At 47.7% G+C, this 23,004-nt stretch overlaps 1 protein-coding gene across 1 annotated transcript in view; it reads right to left on the bottom strand.

Moving 5' to 3' along the window:
• Positions 1–23,004, bottom strand: part of CKMT2 (creatine kinase, mitochondrial 2) — a 28,484-nt gene extending 5,480 nt beyond the window's left edge. Inside the window, exons 1-7 of the mRNA XM_067731145.1 lie at positions 22,862–23,004; positions 7,195–7,366; positions 5,492–5,690; positions 3,953–4,048; positions 3,273–3,494; positions 1,322–1,407; positions 249–372 (exon numbers count right to left, since the gene is read on the bottom strand). Of these exons, the coding sequence (XP_067587246.1) occupies positions 249–372; positions 1,322–1,407; positions 3,273–3,494; positions 3,953–4,048; positions 5,492–5,690; positions 7,195–7,346 (879 nt within the window). The 5' untranslated portion in view covers positions 7,347–7,366; positions 22,862–23,004. The remainder of the gene's footprint in view (positions 1–248; positions 373–1,321; positions 1,408–3,272; positions 3,495–3,952; positions 4,049–5,491; positions 5,691–7,194; positions 7,367–22,861) is intronic.

The raw sequence follows: 23,004 nt of genomic DNA, 5'->3' as shown, positions 1-23,004 counted from the left end.
TAACTAATGATCCACAGACTTCTCTAAACCATCCTGCATTGGGAAGGGAAGCATAGGAACTTGCTAATAACAAAAAAAGTCATCTGTTTTTTGAAGCACTGCCCTGGAAGTCCCACCCCAAAAGAGTGCCATGATCCCTAGAAAAGATTAGCCCCATCTTGGAAGTCACCATAATATCTTTTTTCAAGAATGAAAAACAAAGAGATTTTATTTTAGTGACTATTCAGAATTCTCTGATGACATCTTACCTCTTTTAGTCCACGACAGAATCGCTCAAATACTCTTTTCATATTGCCTCCTTTCTCCATAGAGATTACCCTGGTGTGGTCTTCCTCATTAATCCAGATGAGAAATGTCTTGTCATTATTATGCCTAATGAAGAGAGAAATACTGTGTTGAGTGTTAATTACATTTGTTTCAACACATGAAAATTCCCATTACCTCTGTAGCTTGATTGCTTCATTCACCTTCCTCATTTCCTTAGATGGTCCTAATCTCTTAACTGTGCCTCAACAAGTACTGCAAAATAATGTTACCTTGACAGAATGAAGAGTAAGACCAACTCCAACCCTCAAAGATGTCATGTTTTCACCCAACAAGAACATAATCTCCCTCATTCCTCAGACTAGGATGACAATAATTCAGCCATGATAACATTTGGCTTTGACGCCAACAAGAGTGTTTTGCCTCCTAATAGATTCAACCAAAATCTTGTGGCACTTAAAAAAAGATTTTACCTGCAGCTCAACTCGTTTGGGGTGCAGAAGATTTCACATATGTTTGCTGTATAGATCCCGCCTATCCACCCCCACTGAGCAGCTGCTCCCAAACACTTTGATCTGGGCTCCTTCGGATAGTGTCATAATAACTTACCAAGGTTTAGGAATCAAAGTGGCCTGAGGACTCTTGGCCAAGACAAAATATGTGTACACTCAATAGCCACTCTTCCTTGTAGAGTTTTGCTTAAATCCTCAATATTTACTTTTCATTTTCTGCTCTTTTGTTTTAATGTCATGAAACAGATTCTCTGGGAGGTCAAATAATATGAAGCTAAGTTTTTCTTAAAAAGAAAGTCTTTTTTCTCATGCACAATTCATGCAAAACAGCTAACACTCCCGCACATTTGGAAACATCATTATACTTATATATTACACACACACACAGACACCCACCCCCAATTTCTAAGTACTCTATCTTCTCCATTTAGCTCAAGCTGGGCATGCTGTCAAGCGCAGGTCACAGCAACTTCAGGTTAGGACAAGCAGCGATCTGAAGGAGAACATCTGCACACAATGCAAATGTGAAAATGCTATGTTCATACCAGATTCCCCTGGCATCTGGCCAGTCACGGGCCATCCCAGCACAAGTTAGTAAAGGGGATACTGGCTTATCAAATAGAAAGTGGTCCTGCAGGCCCAAAGGGACAAAGCAAAAAGAAGAAACTGATGAGATCAGACACAATGGCAAACGTCAGGTGATCAACTTTCAACTCACTAATAATGGCTGCGGTCTCTCAGGCAGTGCTTCTCAGCATTGGCTGCCCACTATAATAACTGAGAGCTTAAAATATTCTAATGCCCAGTTCCCATCTCTCAGAGATTCCGACTTGTTATTGGGTGCAGCAACCTGGACATCAGTTATTTTCACGTGATTCCAGTGTACAGCTAAGGTTGAAAACCGCTGGCTTAGCCCAGATGGAGATCCTTAATCACTATGGAGTGTGTCTACCCCATCAGCACCAACCCCATGCAATGGCAGAGTGGGCAGTGACTGAGGGGTGCTATCCTGAAAAGTGTTGTATACAGCTGCATTCTCCATGTTACCAGCATTGCTGGTTTATTATTATCATTCCTTCCATTAAAAAATATTAGAGATGTAAAATAATGATCTGTAAATAAAAATAGTCACCATTCATTTAATGGTCACTATGTGCCAGGCTCTATGCTATGTACTTTTATTTCCTTTAATCCTCACAACACTCTGAGGTAAAGGTCATCATTCTCTTTGGTAGGAAAAGGAAACAGATTGAGAGAGAGGAAACCTATCACAGCTAGAAAGTGGCAGAGCCTAGATGCAAACCTAGACCTGCATGACTCCCAAGTATGCCTCTAGCTACAATATGCTACTGTGCAGACCCAAATCTGATCAAAATACTGTGTGGGGCTTCCCTGGTGGCGCAATGGTTGAGAGTCCGCCTGCCGATGCAGGGGACACGGGTTCATACCCCGGTCTGGGAAGATCCCACATGCCGCGGAGCGGCTAGGCCCGTGAGCCATGGCCGCTGGGCCTGCGCGTCCAGAGCCTGTGCTCCGCAACGGGAGAGGCCACAACAGTGAGAGGCCCGCATACAGCAAAAAAAAAAAAAAAAAATACTGTGTGTACACAGTAAGAATATGACTATGGATACCATATATTACACTTAAGTCAGAAAAGAGGACACAGGAAGATCTACAATCTCTAAGCGGAAGGGGTTGGAGACCTGAGCCAGGCCAGGCTTATGGACTATCATTGCCCAGGAAACAGCATGCCCTTTAACCTGGCAACCAGAAGTGGCTACTTGAGGCAGAGGAGGGCTTGTTCTGTACCAGAACAAGAGGAGGGGACCAGGAGACTGAGGCCTCTAGACCACACAGTTGCCCGCCTGGTTTGGAAATGGGGCATATTTTGTGGCATCACATCTTCTGAAATGACAGAAATTTGCTTCCGCTTTTCCTTGGAGTTAAAAGTTACCTTTGAAAATGCCATTCTGTTTCAACTTTGTTACAGGGAAAAAAGGAAGGGACTTGAGTTTTGCCTACCCTAGTGTTAGAGGGAAGCCATGGAGACCCCGTGGAGGCAGCAGGAACCCCAGAGGCCAGCTCCAATGTGAGTCAGGGCAGGCCTTCCACCTGGATAATTCCCTTTCCAGAAGCTCCCAGCTTCCTGGACTTTGAGTGTGGTAATGGAGACCATCCTCCAGGCACAGACGGGATTTTCCACACCCAACTGTTCCTATTTATCAACAAGCCCGGGGATCCTCCACTCACTCCCACACAGCAATGGCAACCCACCACCCCATTGTTTCCTCGGCAGACTTTATCCATAGACCTCCTCCACTTTTGACCTAAGCTTTTAAGGCCTGCTTTTCCTTCCTTAGACTGACCAGCCTGAAGCCCCAGCAAGCTCCCAACCAGAGCAGGGGTCTGAGCTCCGCGGGAGACCGCCCCGCGCGGGTCAGGGCTCTCTCGGCACAGCCCCGCCCCGGGCAGCCCACGTGGTTCGGGGTCACTCACATCGATGAGCCGCTGCTGGTCCTTCTCCGTCATCTCGGACAGCCGGTAGTAGCGGCCGGCCAGGTCCCCCTTGAGGCCCTTCAGGGCCATGACGGCCACGTTCTCCACCTCCCTCCGCTCGGCCCGGGTGCAGGCGGGCGGCAGGCTCAGCCCGCGGATGCTGCGGCCCGTGCGCACCCGAGATGACAGCACGTAGCGCTCGTCCAACTGCCCATGTGTGATCTGCAGAGCAGAGTGCGGGGTTACCACAGCGCCACGGCCACAGTGGCCTCCAACCCGCTGACCAGGGGACCCCCGGGCACTGAGCGCGTGTGCATGCTGGACACATCGGGCAACTCTGGGGGCAGGGAGGGGTCTTGGAGGGAAGTCAAGGGAGGAGCTACTTTACACAGCGCTGTCTGCAGTCCTTTACCCTGGCTAGGTTTGGGGTGAAAAAAGGAATTGTTCTGGGAAAGGCTAAAGTCTTCAGTGACCACCACTACGCTGGTGGTAGGAGGTAAGAAAAACAGACTTTGGGACCTTCCTGACTGTCTCAGTGGCCCTCTAGGGAGCATGGTGTGGGAGGGCCATCACAGAACTTTCAAGGGCATCTGACCCAGGGGTCCTTCTCTCCAGTTCTCCTCACCTTGGTCTCTGGAGTGCTGGCTTCATGGGAAGGTACAGAGGTGGCTGGAGCCTACCTTGGATTCGTCCAGATCCGTGGGGTGCTTCATCACCCTGGGGTCATAGCCATTGTGCCTCAGCTTGATGACAGGGTCAAAAAGGTCGGCAAACACCTGCAGGAGGGACGACGCTCCTGTTTCCTCTTGAATTGGTTCATCTATCAATACTTGAATTGGTTCATCATTTGTTCCTATTTATCTTAAGGGCCAAAGCTGATGCCCTCCTTCTCTGAAATTCTCAGTGCAACCATGCAGGAAATAGGTGTGAGACCGGATTGATGGTTAATAATAATGATAATAATTATAGTAGTAGTACTAGTAGGTCGCATATACCAGAGGAAACCTCTTTGAGGCACCTTGCCCCTTGGGAGAGGGCAGGGCTACAGAACTCTGTCATAGTAACCTCCTCTCTAGCGATTCTGCCAAGTTCACTGCCATCAGATGGAGCAAGAAAATCCTGTGTTTAAGAATTTGAGGGTTTTCTCCAGAAGCTCTTGCTTTTGTGGGATAAAAGAAGCTGCCAGCTCAAAGCTAAGCAGTTCTGTGGTCAAAAGGGATGGTCGGGTTCTAGACTTTAAGCAATATAATAAATTTGTGGAAAACCAGCTGCATAGAAAGAAAAGTGCACAGCAGCAATTAAGGCAAAGCAGGGGGACCTGTTACCCTGTGAGGACCTTCCCCAGCACAAACTATCTCAAGCGAAATCTACTTTTTAAAAAACCAAAAACTGCAGGAACATCCTTTAGGTAAAATAAGGTTCAGAGAAGTCAAACAGAGCACCGTGCCGCCTTTGGGAGCTGTGGGGAGTGGGTCCTGGGAGCCAGCTCTAGTCTGGGACTCTGGGAGCCCAGAGGCGGGCACTGCTGTCCCTGAGTGAGCTGCTAGCCTAGTCTATTCAAGGGGGCCCTCTCCCTCCTCTTGACGGCTGCCTTCCCAGGGAATCACCTTCAGCTCCCTGCAACAGAAGGTGCAAAGGGGGCACACCTGAGGGAGATGGGCTGGAGGGTGTTTTTTTTACTGTAATTTAGAAGCTGCTCTGGCGGCTGAGCTCCAGATCAGCAAACCATCCTGTGCTTCTGATCCAGGATGAGGATGCAGAGATCATGGGATTTCTCCAAGAGGCTCAGTGAACTCCGTAAGACTACAGGAGGCTGTGTAATCAGTAATTCCCAAACTAAACACACATGGAACCATCCTCCAGCCTCAATAAAGTTCAGCCACAAACACATCATCTCCTAATGCCTTATCGGTGAATACACAAACAATAAAAACATTAAAAGGTTGTATTTTTTCTGTACTAACTCATCCCCTTGGCAAGCTCTGAGAGCTGGGTCATGCAACTCATTCCTCGGTGGGGAGGGATACTACAGCAGCAGCAAAGGAAACCCTGTCCCTGGGAAGCTGTAGACCTCACTGTTCCAGAGAGCACTGCAGCTGTTCTGTTGAAGCTGGCTTCCTGAGCGCCCTTCCTGAGAAAACAGCAAGTTGGTCCCACAGAGAGAACCCAAAGCCCGCCTCACACACACACACTACAGAACCGGCAGCCAAGAGTTTTACCTCATAGGACTCCTCGTCACCAGCCACCATGCCCACGGTCTTTATGAAGGGGTGGCCGGGGTTATCCACTCCAGTCTGGATACACTGGTCCAGGGTGTAGCCATTGGGCGTCACCTTGTTGCGGAGCTTGGCGTAGATGGCCGGCGTGAGGCACTCGGCCATGCAGTTGTTGTGTTTGCGCAGATCAGGGTAGTCTGCACTGCATGAGGAGGAGAGGGGTATTCAGTGAGCAGCCCCTGAGGCAAGGGGCCTATGCAAGAGCTTTGTTTCTGGGCAGCCATCCTTCCACCAGGCTCTCTTCAGCCAGTGGGCAGAGGAAAACTGGCTAGGTCATGATTTAAGTAAGCCAGATTTTAAAGACTAGTTCCCTGAACTGCCAGAGGGATGGACCTGGCCCGGCCTAAGGAGTCCATTATGCTGGCAGCAGGAGCCCACAGACTGGGGCTTATGTTTACGTAAAGAGGAAATAGAGTGAAACGATTAGAAAAGAAATTGAAATCGTATGTTGACTTTTTTTTTTACACCCAGAAGTTTGGGTAAATTACAACAACTACATTTTGGTCCCTGAGGTCTGTGATAGAGGCTAACAACCCTGTGGGTAGAACTACACAGAAATTCATTGATTTACCTGTCCTCTGTCTATGATGCAAACTCTAGGACTATCTGCTTTGTTGAGAACAGTGCCTGCCTATAGAAACAGGCATTCCGTAAATAGTTGTTGAAATAATGCATAGAAAGAAATCAAATGGGGGGTTGCTACCTTACCCTGGGATATGTACTGATTGAAGAATAGAGGATTCAAGACCACCACAGGCTCAAACACAGGTAATCTCACATAAGGAATTCCTGAGGTATATGGTAGATGCCAGTAATTCCCTCAGAGTTCCTAATTCTCATGAAAGCCAGTAAATGTTTCTGAGAAATAACTCAGGTTTTCCTTGTCTCTTTCAGGCACAGCTGCCTATACAGAATCCCTTAAAGTCAGCATCCACTCCAGCTCTATCCAGTGTGGGACGTCTCAGCCATGACAAGGTCCCCAGGGTGGAGAAAACAGTCCATCTTCATGCCACTTCTCTGCTTCCCTTCTGCAAGGTCCTTTAAAGCTGATACTTAGGGACTTCCCTGGCGGTCCAATGGTTAAGACTCTGCGCTTCCACTGCAGGGGACATGGGTTTGAGCCCTGGTAAGGGAACTAGGATCCCACATGCTGCACAGTGCAGCCGGAAAACAAATAAAATAAAAAGCAAAGAAGCTGATACTTAAAATCAGTGCTGTCGCATCACGTTTTCCAGAAGGCAGTACAGCATGAGTGAGGCATGAGTCTGGAATCAAGGTCCCTGGGTTCACATTTGGCTGCACCAGCTGCGTGAACTTGGGCACGACTTAGTTTTCCTAAGCCTCCGTTTCATCACAAAGGGATGCTAAGAGGAATAAAATACCCCGCGTAAAGTGCTCAACACGCCTACACATATTCAACAAAGGTTAGCTCCGACTGTTATTACTATTCCACTAGAGCTCAAGCTCTGGGCAGGAATGATGACACTACACATCCCTGGATTTGCCACAGGTCACTGTGCTTAATGAGTCCATTTGATTTAGTCACCCTCAGAGGCAAAAAGAGGGGCCTCTACCGACAGTTTCAGAAGAGGAAAGCATATTTCTGGCTGGCATTTTGGTGTCGTTTTAAAGCCAGGAGGACTTACCTAGGAGGGAATAGCCTGTGTTGTTCCCGGGCCTCAGCACACACATTCTGCCGTTTCAGCAGGTACCCAGTAGTCAGGGCACTGGTGCCCAAGGTAGCAAATAACAGAGAGGCATTGCGGCCAGTTAGCAACTTCGAGAAGGTACTGGCCATCCTTCCTCTTGGATGAGTGTCTGGAAAGCAGAGAAGCTAAAGATTATTTTTTATTAAAAAAAAATTTTTGGCCACATCGTACAGCTTGCAGGATCTTAGTTCCCCGACCAGGGATTGAACCCGGGCCCCCGCAGTGAAAGTGCCTATACTTAACCTCTGAACCACCAGGGAACTCCAGAGAAGCTGAGAATTAGCCTCACAGGATGGCCCTGAACCACAGTACAGAGAACAACAGGCAAGAGAAAAACTGCAGGCGACTTAGCCTGTTTCTTTGTTTTGTTTTTCTTTCTTCCTTTCTCCCCAGTCCCCTTCACACTGCTTAGGAAAACCTGGGTAGTTTTTTTTTTTTTAATTATTATTATTATTTTTAAAATTTATTTTGGCTGTGCTGGGTCTTCGTTTCTGTGCGAGGGCTTTCTCTAGTTGTGGCAAGTGGGGGCCACTCTTCATCATGGTGCATGGGCCTCTCACTGTCGCGGCCTCTCTTGTTGCGGAGCACAGGCTCCAGACGCAAGGCTCAGCAGTTGTGGCTCACGGGCTTAGTTGCTCCGCGGCATGTGGGATCCTCCCAGACTAGGGCTCGAACCCGTGTCCCCTGCACTAGCAGGCAGACTCCCAACCACTGTGCCACCAGGGGAGCCCCTACCTGGGTAGTTTTTAGAAACTGAGAATGTCAAACTGTTTGCAGTCCTTGCCATTTTCTCCACTAATATGATATAGCGGGAAAAACCCAGAGGATTTCTACACCTGGCTGCTTGACAGCCCAGGTGCTCTTTTGGACTCTGCCGCTACACAACTAGACCCTGAATAGAATGCATTGCTGGGCTTGTAAGGCATAGAGGAAGTTGTTACCAAACGAGCTTCATTTTGCCCAACGCACAGCAAGCCAAAATGCCGAAACACTAAGGTCTGCAGCAAAGAGAGGGTTTATTCACAAGGCAGCCAAGGGAGAAGATGGGAGAACAAATCTCACAACCACTTCCCTGAAAGCAATGGGCTTGGGGTATTTATGGGATAACAAAGAAGCAGGGTGGTCTGGGAGTGTGGGGAAAGATGATTGGGAAAAGGTTTGGTAATTGTTGTTTTGCACAGGTGTAATAAAGTTACACACCTCTGCAGGTTCTGAGGGTAGAGTTTTCAGCCCTCCTATGTCAAAAGGTCACTGACATCCATGTATGCCCAATTGGACGGTTGCTGGTCCTATCTAGTTATAACCAGCTCCGCTTAAACTAGACACAGCTGAGTCCACGTTCCTGGAAAATAACTCAGGCAAACATCTTATTGTTTAGGCTAGGAGCTGCTTGGTGGAGATGCTAGTCTTAAGACAACCTTGATTGGTGAAGGCAGGTGGAATGGATTTGACTAATCATTACTGCAGTTGCAAAGTCTCTAAGGACCATTCTCCTACTTTGCTCACCCCAAATGAGTTGGTGTTGGAGCTCAGGTTTGGGTTATCTTGAGAGTGGATGTCCATTTGAATACTAAGGTCTGGATACCAGCAGGGAGGTGGGGAATTGAGTCTAAGACTACCCAGTTGAGCTAGGACCCTTGAAAGGGGCTAAAGTGGTCCAGGGTCAGGAGCCCTCCAGCAGAAATGCACTCAAATCTGCTCTGAGGAAGGTATACTCAGTTTAGGCCCTGCTTCCCTACAGAGTAAGATCAAGCAATAGGCTCTTGGTCAAAGATCACCAAGCACACAAGGAGGCACCATGAATGGGAGTCAGCAGAAGAAATGGCCACAGATTCAGACCTCCAATGACTGAAGATACTGGAATTGTCAGACAAGAATATAGATTAGCTCTATGCGGAATGTTTAAAGAAATAAGTGATGGAATCACAATGACGAGCAAGCAACAAGAGACTATTAAGAATAATAAACCTGATTTGAAAGAGAACTGGAATGAACCATGGATATAATACAGCTGAAGACAGGATAAATGAATTGGAAGATATATCTTAAGAAATTATCCAGAATGTTGCACAGGTAAATAAGAAAATGGAAAATATGCGATAAAAGAGGTATAAAGGATAGAATGACAAGATCAAATACACATCTAATGGAAGCCTCAGAAGGCAGAATAGAGAAAACAGAGAAGCCATATTTCAAGGGAAATGGCTGATAATTTTCCACAACTGATGAAAGACAAAAATCCATGATTCAAGAGGCATGACATAAGTCAAGCAAAATTAAAATAATCCACACATACCTAAATAACAGTCAACTGCAGAATATTAGCAACAAAGATATCAAAAGCAGTCAGCGAGAAAAGACAGTTCATCTATAAAGAAAAAAACATCAGCTGATTTTTCAACAATGAATAATGGAAGCCAGAGATATGGTGTCCTTACGGGGCTAAGGCAATAATTATCAACCAGACTTGGGGACACAGTCAAACTATCTTTCAAAACTGAGAACATGTATAAATCAAGATAACTATTTATGGGACTTCCCTGGTGGTGCAGTGGTTAATAATCCACCTGCCAATGCAGGGGACATGGGTTCGATCCCTGGTCCGGGAAGATCCCACATGCCGTGGAGCAACTAAGCCCATGCACCACAACTACTGAGCCTGTGCTCTAGAGCCTGCGAGTCACAACTACTGAAGCCGGTGCACCTAGAGCCCATGCTCCGCAACAAGAGAAGCCACTGCAATGAGAAGCTCGTGCACCGCAACAAAGAGTAGCCCCCATTCGCCGCAACTAGAGAAAGCCCGCGTGCAGCAGCAAAGACCCAATGCAACCAAAAATAAATAAATATATTTTTAAAAGATAAATATTTATATAATATCACCAGGGATGAAAATCAGATACCCTGCTGTGTCTGCTACTGCCCAGAAATCAGAATGGACAATTAATCCACAGTATCACCCAGTGGGGAGCTATTTATCATGGGTTGTTGAGTGGAGAACAATAGAGCAGGTAACTCTTAGTACTCTCTCATTATATTGGTCTCTGTGATGCCCAAATAAAGGAAGGGTGGAATTTTTTCCCCTTGTATTTAGAAGATTACCAAGGCTCTGCTACAAGATTCTCCAAGCACAGGTGGGTTGGATGACTGCAATGAGCCTGTTGAGAGTATGGTTGTGGTATGAAAACCTGGGCTATCCAGCAGACGATAAACTCCTCTAATAAGGTGAGGTCGACATGGCCTTACGCACAATTCTAAGAGTAGCCTTCTGAGGTCCACTTTCTTCCTTGATTGCATTTTGGGAACTGGGATGGGTCCATCAACTTTGTGCTTCCAGGATCCCCACCTGGAAGTCTTTACTTAACATTTTTTGAGCTAGGGAGAAATTCGAACATCTCAACTAAAAGCATCAAAGTCCTTGAAAAAAATTAGCAAGTTATTTTTCTACGTTAGCCCAGGAAATCAGATTATCAGACAGCCTTTCCTCGGTGTCATTTCTTTCTTTTTTTTTTTTTTTTAAACATCTTTATTGGAGCATAATTGCTTTACAATGGTATGTTAGTTTCAGCTTCACAACAAAATGAATCAGTTATATATATACATATGTTCCCATATCTCTTCCCGCTTGCGTCACCCTCCCTCCCACCCTCCCTATCCCACCCCTCCAGGCGGTCACACAGCACCGAGCTGATCTCCCTGTGCTCCTCGATGTCATTTCTAAAAACAATTCCCTCCATCGTAAAGACAACAGGAATTACTTTAGTAATCAGCAGGCAAGATAAATGGGCCATTTCTCAAAGTCGTTCTAGGGATGTGTAATGGCCCAACATTCATCTCATCACATGTACTTCTTTGCTCCCTACTAGACTTTGGGCTGTTGTCCATCTCCTTCCAAGAGTAGGTTAGTGTTCCTCAACGAACAGCACTCAGGCTTCCTGGCTCTCGTATACAGCAGGTGACACTAACTTACATCTTTCAGACCTGTCTTATTTGCTTCCAGACCCTCCAATCTGCTTTTCAAGCAGAGAGGCAATACTGTCTTCTATGAGTTTTACCACAGAACTCACCAAAGTAAAGGAATTGTTGCCTGAATTCTTTCCAGACTCTATATGGGTCAAAATTTAAGCCAGCCCTAAGTTAATAAGAAGTGCGTTGGTTTCTGAGTTTGGCTCAATAGCTTGACTTTTATTTTTCTTTCTTTAATTGGCTTTAGCACTGACAGGTGTTCACATCAGCATGTTTGAGAAGATAAATCCAAAGAGGTAGAGTCAGGAGGAAGAGGAGGGAGTGTGTCTATGTGCAGCCCACTGACCACTGGTGGTCTTTAAAGGTCTTCCTCTTTGTAAGGGTGATCTGTGGGTAGGTGTCTGACTCAGAATATTAATGTTTGAAATATTTTAGTTTCTGGAAATAATATTAACATCCAAGAGTTCTAACATCATGCTGGTGTCTGGGCAGTGATGCATGATTCATGGTAATAAGCCCGTGGAGGCTTTGGTGGCAGCAAGACGAGCAATCCTAGAGCTGAAATTCAGAGCACCCCTGCTTTGATTCCTTGCAGAGAATTGACACAGACTCAAAGCTTTGGTGAAGAATTCCTGTTTCTTTGACTCTATGTTTTTCTCTCTCCAAGATACAGTGAGACATAGAATTTCTCTACTGAGGTCCCAATCGATAAACTTGGGTATGAGACTGAAACAAGGGTCTCATTGAACAGGGTAGTAATTTGGCAACGGCTGAGCCATGCTCCCCAAAGACCCAAAGCCAGGCTTGCAATGAAATCACTTTTCCTCATGACTAAACTAACTCTCTCTTGCATGTTAAAAGTTAGTCTTTGAAAAGCTGCACAGGCAGGACATTGTTTTGTCTTACAGATTCCTCTGTTACCCAGGAGGCCCCAATCTTACATAAGCACCATCTACAGCTAAAATTCCTGCTCAGGAGAGACTTGATTTGTTATTTGCACAGATGGTAACATGCGGCATAAACAAGTGGAGTTGGAGAGAGGTATGTGAGAGGTAATCTGTGTCCACCGAAGGGGTCAGTATTTGGCTTTGCCTAGTTTCCACAGATAGTAGTTCCATAAATCAGTATATTGTGTGAAACCACTGGAACAAAAGTTTGGAGCATAAGAGATCTGAAGCTCCCTTACAAGCTTTTTAATTTTTTTCATTCCCTCCATGCCCCTAGTATTAGCATAACACACTGAACTCTTTTGTCAAGAGATCACTTGAGAGAGGAGATGAGGGGCTGGAACAGCTGTGGTGTTTCTCCAGGTACAAAAGCTTCAGCATCCAGACACCCTCACTGTGGGCGCCACATCAAGGCTTTGGCGTTTGCTCTTCTCTTTGCCAGATCTATGTGGGAGAGCAGGTGTCAACTGAGTGGGCGATGTGAGGCTAGAAAACGGGGCCGATCAGAGAGCTGAGCAGATGGGAGAGCAGAGGGCTGGGGGGAGAGGAACATGGGCAACAGAGAAGTTGAGAAGCCAGCTTCCCTCAGCCTTGTGAGACCAGCAGCCAGTGTTCCCTGGGAGAGGAATCCTGATCTATTTGGGGGGAAAGAGGCAAATGTCAACTAAAGAAGCTCATATTCAGAATTTTGTGAAGGCTCACACAAGCACATGTGCACATACATTCAGGGACTGTCATGGGGGCCCAGAACACCTAGGACCCAGTGGGCTGGCCCGACATTCGGATTGACAGCTCTAGAGCCTGTACAATCTCAACTTGAAAATATACATATATATATATATACACACATATATATATATTCTAATATAGATATTACTTTTTAAGATATCAGTTTTCTGTCCGTACTTTTGTGCTAATGCAATAAACCACACTAATTGGTTCTAGTAAAATTATTGTTACTGTTTTAGTAAAAGTATTGCTTCTTACTGCCCCTCAACTAGGACTCTGCCGTCCATTTTTCCCTGTCTGACTGGACCACAGCCTGGTGCCTTGTCCCCACAAAATCTCCCTGTGCCCTTCTAGCCTCAGGTGATGGCTTTCTCTCTGAGTTCCCAAAGCATTCACGGGCTGCTCACTCACTTGCACTTGAGCTGCGTAGTTTTTTGACATTTGTTGGTGAACTCAATTGTCCTGTATCTCCTGTCATGTTAGGGAACTCCCCACTATGTTCGGATTATCTTCCCAGCTGATGGGTAAAATCTTCAAGGACAGGAACTCATCTGCCACAGATCCTTGCACATAGTAGCTGCTCAGTAAACACTTCCTCCCAGGCTTTACATAATTATTTGTGAGCAGTGCTCTGCCTGATTTCCAGAAGGAGGATATCATACCAGCCTCCTATGTATCTCCTTTTAAATGCATGTAGGTCTAAGGGAATGGGTCCTTTTCCCTGGGCTATTCTCCAGGGCACCTTACTAACCTGGCTCCTTTACTCCCAAGTACTTCTCACTTTTAATCTGCTATGAAGCCCCAGGCCTGGTATCCAAGCCAATATAGAATCAATTTTGTGAGCTAGCTTCCTGGATCAAAACTTGAGAAAAAAATCTACTTACATAACACTAAACACGTCCCTTTCAGCTACTGATTTTGAAATCCTATCATAAAAGCAACTGAGTGAGGCTGGTAGGCAGGTTTTCAGCATTTCCCTGCTCAGGCTCCTGGTCTCTGTTGAGCTGCCCCTGAGCCAGGGTAGCCCAGCACAGGCTCCTGACCTCTCAGCCATGACAGGCTGGTTGCCCCGCTGGGAGCCCACTGAGCCCATCCTCGGCGGTTTCCAGGGGTGATCCAGCAGATGCTACCCCACAGATAACAGATGAAGCACCACTGCATGCCCTTCCTTCCTCCAGGGATCCTTCTCGGACTGAGCAGTAGGTGGGGGAGGAGGGGTCAGATGAAGAGAAAAGTGCTAGGTGTCGGGGAAATTTAAGTCTCCCGACACCTAGAAATTTCTCTCCAAAAGACAGAGGAGAGAAAGAAAACAGCTTGATTATTGACTAAGCATGAAACCAGACTGTGATGCACATCAGCTAAAGAGACTGGAAAGACAGAACAAAATCTCACCCTCTTAAAGAGCCGTGCTGATAGGACCCACCTACGCCTGTTCTTCAGGTAACTCAAGTAAGAGGACATGACAGCACCATTTGTCACACAGAATTCACTCTAAATTCACCTGATCATTGGGGTGGCCGTTTGTGTTAGTTAACTGCCTTTATCCAAAGGGAAAATGAGCTGTTCCCATCTCTCTGACAGCAGGTCTTTACCACCGAGCCTGGGAGATTGGGGTGCTATCTTCCTGGTGTTTACATTTCAAAGAGATGGCTCCCAGGCCTTGGAGAAAGACAGTCCTGGGTTGTTAAGCTGGCTGGAAGCTTACTTAGCTTTGAAAAACATTTAAATACATCTCAAAGGGGCAGAGACAGAATTTACAAGTTTTCTAAAGGAAATGCTCTAAGAAAAGGGAAGGGAGCATTCATTTTGTTATCTCCCTCTCCCACACACTGGGGAGGATGGTGTCGGGAGCTCAGCAGGGCTCAGGTCAAGGATGGACATCACTCAGAGCTGACCTGGCACTTGGCACATGTAAGAGAAAAGACCCAAAGACCACAGGACTGGGTCATAGTTTTTCTTGGTTCTCAAGCCCACTGGCCCGCATGTGGTAAGTTCTCAGAAAATGCTGGATGAGTGAGTGAACGAACAGCCATAGAGACACTGGGGTGGGAAAGAACTTTAGAGGTCATGTAGCTCAGCCCGAATGCAGGAATCCTTTCCTTTCAGCCCTCCTTAAATAGCAACAGTGCTGGGGATCTCACCACTTCCTAGAGCAACCCATTTCACTGTAGAATAAGTGGAATTATTAAAAATCATTTCATATCTTAATAAGGGGGGAAAATTAGTACTTTCAAGTGCCAAGTATTTTCTCTACAACAACCCCAAGAAGCAGATATCTTGCCCCATGTCAAAGATGAGGGACCTCAAAAACAGAGAGGTTAACTGACAGCCAAAGGTCACACAGCTAAAGAGAAATCACATGTATTGAGTTTCAGTAGTAGTTTCTTATTTAAATGAAGATCCTGTTTTTACTTATCAGGTTTAATAACAAACAACATTACAGTATGTTTGGATGGAGTTGCCAGATATTTCTAGCTGCCTCTGGTTCTTTATGCTCTCTCAGGGATACTGGATCGTTTCTCTCAATCAGGGTTTCCAGAGAGAGCTCGAGAGAGGATAACTGCGGGGGCCAAACAGCCAACCAGCACACAGGCCTCGTCTGGGCAGCTCTGAGGGGCAGAGGAACCAGAGGGTGTGCCCTCGGGGCTTCCTCCACCTTCCAGGAACACCAGTGACCACAGACTTCCAGAGGTCATCAGGCAGTGTGGGTCACGGTCACCGTGAATGACACTGATGTGCTCTGGGGGAGAGGGGTCACAGTGGGCAATAATGGACGGAGAGGCAAGACAGGATGATAAGATGGTGAGGATAGGTATCTTTTTACTTATTTGTCTGATAAATATTTAAGTGCCTACTACGTGGCAGCTTTTACAGAGCTCACAGTCTGAGGGGAAAATTCTCGTGTAGCATTTACTTTATGCTGGGCACATGGTTCTGTTAGCTTTATGGTTATTACCTCATTAAATCCTCATAACAGACCCATGAGGTTGATACTCTTATTAGCCCCATTTTACAGATGAGCAAATGGAGGTAAAGAAAGGTAAAATAACTTGTCCAGAAGCACACGGTTTGTGAGTGGCAATACTGGGATTCAAGACCAGTGGTCTCTTTTCCTAGTCCATGCTCTTAACCAGCACCCGACCTGGGCAACTACCAGGCAAAGGGTAAGTGTTCTTCGAGGGGAACCAGAGCCCCATGGGAGTCCCTGGGAGGGCCTGGAGCTGGCCCAGATCGCTCAGCTATACTGTTTGAGGGAGCTTGCCTGGTCTTAATCAGACTGAGGTATTACTTGTTTCCACCTGCCCTGGGACTAGTACCCGGACACAAACTGCAAAAGATCAGAGCAGAAACAATGACTAGACACCGCACACCCATATGCATAAACAGATGACTATAGAGGCCTGGTGCATTGCCTCTCTATGGCCGGCTGCCTTCCAGCCATCCTCCAGGTGGGAGAATGGCCATTGCCCTCAGTCCACACCACACTTAATCTACTTTGGAATGCTGCAGACAGGAAGAGAGGAAGAAAGGCTAACTGTACGCCCTGTTCTATGCCTAGGTCCGGAATCTTCTGGATGAGGACAAAGCGTCCTGGACCACTGTCACTCATCCAAATTTGGCTCTGGGGAGATTCTATAGCAGATAATTCCCCTGAAATTTAGAGTTGAATTACACTGGGACTGAATCTGCCTAGGATGTGTAGTGGCTGCCTGTCCCCAAAGGTCCAGAGAAAACCCATGATGTGGGGACAACCTTGACTGATTCTAGATTCCAGAACACCTGCAGCTACTAGGGGCAAATCCAAACGGGGCCTGGCACTTATGAAGGGCTGAAAATCTGCTCACATCTGTTACTATCACTGTGCACTCCTTTTGAGAGGTCAACTCTACAGGTTGCCCACAGCGTGTTTGAGAACATTCTCCCTTCACCTCAGCAGCAGGGAACTCGGCTTCGTTCAAGGGCAGGGGGGCTGAGGGCTCCCTTGCTCCTTCTGACAGATGGAGGGTTACCTACCGAACACATTGAGAGCATCCCCCAGAGACTCAGGAAGCCCGCACCTCCTGGGTGTGGGGCAATTGCAGAGCCTGCCTGGATCCACAGCAGGCTTCTTCCTTGGGATGCTTCTGCCTGAGACCCTCTGTCTTGCACCTTAATCAGGCCACTTCCTGGGCCAGGCCGTCTCCTAGTGCCTCTCTGGGTCTGCTCACCCAAGACAGAGCCTTTTCCCTCAGCCCCCCTCTCTCCTGAGGACGCAGGTGCCCCCTAGTCCAGAGTGGGGTACTCGGCCAAGCAGGGGTGCCTGGTCCTGCAGGGATGTGTATCCCTGATAGGCCAGCCCTAGTTCTCTTCTCCAGCCCACAGCCCCGCTGCGCCTGCAGCTTGCTCCCAGGCACCCTCCCTTCCTTCAGCCCTGATGTCTTCTAAGAGCCTTTCTGCAGGACAAGTTACACCTAGCTGCTCCAAGTCAGGAATTCTGCTCTTGGGGAGACAGGTAAATAAAGGCCCAAGCTAGAGGGCAAGGTGGGGTCTTCTTTTGGTCCTAAAAGGCTCCTGCTGAGTAGTGCTGGGAGAGTTAGGGGCAGGAGGTGAGGGGGGAGCAGCTCTGCGTGGCCCTCTCCTCTCTCCCTGTCTGTGATCAGAATCACCTGGACTGCTCTGTGAGCTGCCGCAACCATTTTGGAAAGTGAACCAGGAAACGTCAATTAACATAAAAATGTGCATACCCGCTGGCCCAGCATCACACTTTGGAAATCTGTTCTGCAGAAACAGAGCTGCCAGGGCTTCCCTGGTGGCGAAGTGGTTAAGAATCTGCCTGCCAATGCAGGCGACACAGGTTTGAGCCCTGGTCTGGGAAGATCCCACATGCCACGGAGCAACTAAGCCCGTGCGCCACAACTACTGAGCCTGCGACCCACAACTACTGAAGCCCGCGCTCTCAGAGCCTGTGCTCCGCATCAAGAGAAACCACCACAATGAGAAGCCCGTGCACTGCAGCGAACAGTAGCTCCCACTCGCCTCAAACGGTGAAAGCCAGCACGCAGCAATGAAGACCCAATCCAGCCAAAAATAAAATAAATAAATTTAATTTTTTTTAAAAAAGGCTAAATTTCTAAAAAAAAAAAAAATAGAGCTGCCAGTATACAAGGAGAGAGGCACAAGGATATTTAGTGAAGCACTATGTGTAGTGGCAAAAAAAAACCTAGAAGAAACCTGTCTATCAGAGGGAGAAGGGTTGTATTAAATGTGACACATTCAGACAATGGAATATTCCACAGCTATTAAAGAATCAGTTAAAACTGCCTCCACTTTACCTGGATGCATGTCTTGCCATAGTCTTAGGTTAAAAGGGAAAAAAAACTTGCAGAGTAATGAATATGAGTGGTTCCAATTTTGTAACAATGATATACGTATATATGTATTTGCATATATTTGTAAGAACATCAAGAAAAGTACTAAAGGTGATTCTTCAAACTGCAAAAAGCATTACTTCAGAGCAACAGACTTGGAGTAGGCAGATTATTAATTTTCTCTTAATAGAATTCTGTATTGCATCACTTGTAAAAATCAACATGGGTTGCCTTTATGATCAAAAATAAATAAATTAAAAGCTAAAAAAAATCAACTGTGAAGTGTGCTAAAAATCCAGATTTCCAGGCTCCATCTTTTGCATGAGTGGCAAGAATGGGACCGTCACAGGTATGTTGTATAAACTGCACAGGCAATTCCCAAGCCCTGTTAGGTCTGGGAAGCCCAAGAATTGCCTACCTGAGCCTCAGCAACTCCCTCTCTATAATGGGTTTGATGAGACCTCTCCCTGAGCTGTTGTGAGGACTAAGTGACAGGCCACAGTACGCACTGAATAAATGTGAGTCCCTTCCCCCTAGTGACCCTAAGCCTATGGGACAGCTATCACTCTCTCCCCACAGCCACCCCTGGTCATCCCAGACTGGTCTGCCCCTTCTCTGAATGTTGATTTTAGTTTACATTTTTAGCATTTAAAGTGTTTCACCTAATTGTTCTGTTTTGTAATCTGAGGACAAGACTTGATTCCAGAAGGAGCCCATCATATACTTTCCGATCCACTGCTCATCCTCTGAAAACCAGCATCAGGGTTCGCAAAAAGGATTTATTCAGTTGGGCTCCCAAGTTCTTCCAGACTCTGACCTTTTACCCGGCCTTTCCTTCCACCTGGAATGTCCTTTCCATCCCTACATGCCCAGTCAAACCTTACTGTCTTTTTTTCTTTTTAACTATCATTTACTAAACTCCTAGCATGAGCCATGCATCCTGCAAGAGGTCCTTACAAACACTGTTTTCAGTCTCTGAAACAATCCTTCCAAGTAGGCATTATTTTGTAGATGGGGAAAACAGAGGGAGGTTAAGGGACCTGCCCCAGGTCTTGGGGTCAGCACCTTGATAAAGCTGGCATTTGAACCTAGGCTTGTCTTTGGCCCTGGATGCAGGCTCCTTGCAGACCACAGCACCTCACAGGTAGCCCTGCACAGACCAGCAACTGGAGAGAAACCACCTTTGTGGTTTAGGACCTGGGAGTGACACAGATCCCTCCACTTAGGCTCCCAAGACCGCAGACGTGCACTTACCACAGCAGCTACTAGACACAGGACCATCACCTCGGGGCATGTGACTCCCCCAGAGTCCCAGATGTTATAAGCCTGCTCTCTTCCCTGTCCTCAGGCTTCTGCTGAAGTGGCCCAGATCCCAGGTGCTCCTTCACCCTCTCCACTCTGACGCCAGGTGCCCGAAGCGCCTGCCAGCCATGCAGGGGCTGCTGCGCCAGCCTGCCTTTCTCTTGAGGAGACGGGGCATGGACTTTTCTTCTCTCTCCTCCCCTCCTCTCTCCTCTCTCCTCCAGAAGTAGGGCTTGCAGGGGTGAGGAGGGAGGTAGTCTCTAGCCCTCACCCCATAGAAGCTGTCTGCCTCAGCTTCCCTAACTTGGAATACCTCATGACTCTTGATTTGAAAATAACTGTTTACAGCAATAGGGCTAAAACCTGGCAGAACTGCTGGGCTCCAAGCCAGGGAGATTTCAGTACGGGGTGCAAGATCACAGCCAAAAGCAACAGTGTTGTGGTATTCCTACACTTGCCCTCTCCACTAAAACACAAGAACCACCACATTAAGCCCCTTTGTCACTGTGCCCAAGAGCTCTATATCTCTGTCTCAGGCAGGCATACTGGGAGTCTGGGTCCTGGTTTAAGGGTTTTGTCTGGTTCTGTGACATCCTAAGATGTGGAGGCCTTAGGTTCTGTCATGGCCTCAATTCTGAGCCTCCTGGTCGTCCTGAGTATCCTGGATGGAGATGCCATAGGTACCATTCTGCTGACTCAGAGTTATTTTTGGTCCAGCTGTAAATGGCGTCCATGTGTTTGAGTTCCTTGGAGGGCAAAGGAAGACCGGGGGAGGACCACGTGTCAGCTTTCCCTCCAGAGAGACACCCCAAAACAGAAGATGTCCTTGGGGTTGGACCAGCTCCACAGAACACTCTGAACAAATTCTTATGATGCCATTCGTGGCCAGCAGAGAATGGCTTTCCTTCCCAGTTCTAAGGGAGCAAAGAGTTCAAGTTACTTCGCCACCACCGGCTATACTGGTACCCTAAGAGGCACCCTTGGGCATTCCCGTTCCATTCAACAAGTAGAAAGTCATAAGCAGAGGGCTTTATGGTCCTTCCCTGCAAAACAGAGGTCTTTCCTAGGCCTCCTGGTGATGAAGACATACAACCATGACCGGGTTCGCCTCTCAAGGGTAAGTTGTTTACAAGAAAGTAGGAAGCTAGGAACCATCTAGTCCTTTGAAATGCTGTAAAGGAGTGGGACCCTCCTTCCCTGCCCAAGGAAAGGAGCCCTTGTGGCTTCCCAGGCAGGAATGGGTGTGACCTCAAGCAGTCACCTTCAGACAGGCTCCCTGTGGGATTCCTGGCTCAGGGGCAGGAACTCCCAGAATGCTGATGCAGGGTCCCACGTGATTCCCTCTGGGAAGACAAATGGCTCCTTCTCTAAGCTGTGGCAGAGATGGAAACCCAGTGCCTCTGAGCCAGGGGCAAAGTGTGTCTCAGAAGCAATCCTCCTCTTGCCTCTGAACACCCAGGACTCTCCATTCCTTATCTCACCCTCACCCCACATTTCCTGTACTTGCCTCATCCAGCCCTTTAGGAAAACTGACCTGGCCTCTGGCCCACTGTCTAAGGCTAAGATTTGGTCATGAAGCTGGCAGAGCTAATTACTGATTGGCCCAGTAGCTAGACCTGATTTAAACTGGTTAATGTTATTGCTAGCGATTGACTTTTGAAATCACTTACCCATTAATAATGAGCTAAGGAACTGTTTTCCCCCCACTGGAGGTAAAGATGCTATAGAATTGACCTACATGTGTTCCATCTCTGGCAAAGGACTGTTCTTTGCTTGCTTGCTTGGGTTACTGTCAGCCCTGTTCCTGTCCCTTGAGTGGGTGACATGGGTGCATGTGACGCTCGTGCCCTTTGCTGGAACAGTGCCTTAACCCACAGAAGGGTTAGCTCTAAAGGCTGGGGTTTTGGGAAAGGTGCCTACAAAAGCAGAAGAGGAAGTGGAGTGCTCACACAGCCTAATAACGCCCAGATATCCTGTAAGAGCCTGCTTGGGAGGCTCAAGAAGCCCCTTTGCCAAGTTCTGGTGGTGGTCATGTTCTTCTCCATGAGCACAGAGAGAACAGACCAAGGACACTAGCTTAGAAACAGAGGAAGCATGATAGCTGCAGACAGGAAAAGTGGCACTTCTGGAAACAGCCCACCAGGTGAACTAGCGTAGCCTTGTCATGAGGCCATGAACTGCCACCTCTGGTGATTTCACCTGACCCTGTGTGGGTCAGAGACAGGGCAATGCTCAAGGGAAGGTCTAAAGGGCAGCGCGGAGGAGGGCCGAAGGGTTTTGCCTTGTTCTGGTGAATGTCACTCTCCACACCCAGCAGAGTATTCGAAGGCAGAGATGTCACCCACTCAAGGGACAGGAACAGGGCTGACAGTAACCCAAGCAAGCAAGCAAAGAACAGTCCTTTGCCAGAGATGAAACACATGTAGGTCAATTCTACAGCATCTTTACCTCCAGTGGGGGGAAAACAGTTCCTTGGCTCATGATTAATGGGTTAGTGATTTCAAAAATCAATCTCAAAATGCTAATAAAAGAAAAAAAAATCAATCTCTAGGGGCTTCCCTGGTGGCGCAGTGGTTGAGAGTCCGCCTGCCGATGCAGGGGACGTGGGTTCGTGCCCCAGTCCGGGAAGATCCCGCATGCCGCGGAGCGGCTGGGCCCGTGAGCCATGGCCGCTGAGCCTGCGCGTCCGGAGCCTGTGCTCCGCAACGGGAGAGGCCACAACAGTGAGAGGGCTGCGTACCACAAAAAAACAAACAAACAAAAAAAACAATCTCTAGCAATAACATTAACCAATTTAAATCAGGTCTAGCTACTGGCCCAATCAGTAGTTAGCTCCTTTCCAGGGTTCCAGAATGTTCATTTTTAAGTTAGCTTACCCCAAGTCACTGATTTGCACCTCTTTTGATGCTGCTAGGGAAACCATTCTCAAAACTAATGAACTAGTTTCTACAAATTACAAGGGAAAGGAAGTTGAAGGCTAAAGTTCCCAATTCAGTGGCATTTAGATTTTTTCCATCAAGAAAAAGTCCTGATTCACTATGAAAAACAGGCACCGCAGGCAGGGTGCTGACACGGTTCCAGCACCTCGAGCGCAGCTGTCCCACGGAATGGCCACCTGCGCCTGCGTGCAGGATGGCTCAGCCAAGGACAGACGCTCTGCCGGCTTCTTTAGAGAGTCACCATGAAGTCTTCACACAGGAGCAGTGCCCAGGTTCCGGCCTACAGCCCTGGGTCCGCTGCTCACAAGGCCCCACCCTGGCTCTAGCAGTAACCCCACTTTGGAGGAATAAAGCCGAGTTTCACTGCCTCACTGACCTTGGAGCCGGGAGTCTCCCACGTCCTGCCTCTCGCGAACAGCCCGGGACTGTAAGGGGAGGGGCGGGGGCCCGGCCTTGAAAGGGCTCCCGGGCGGGGCGGGGCCGGGAGGGGCAGGGCGGGGCCCGTCTCGGCCAATCCCG

Source organism: Pseudorca crassidens, chromosome 3 (genome assembly GCF_039906515.1).
Source record: "Pseudorca crassidens isolate mPseCra1 chromosome 3, mPseCra1.hap1, whole genome shotgun sequence".
Lineage (NCBI taxonomy): Eukaryota > Metazoa > Chordata > Mammalia > Artiodactyla > Delphinidae > Pseudorca > Pseudorca crassidens.
The sequence above is the reverse complement of the archived record's forward strand: the minus strand, read 5'-3'. Positions and strand labels throughout refer to the sequence as shown.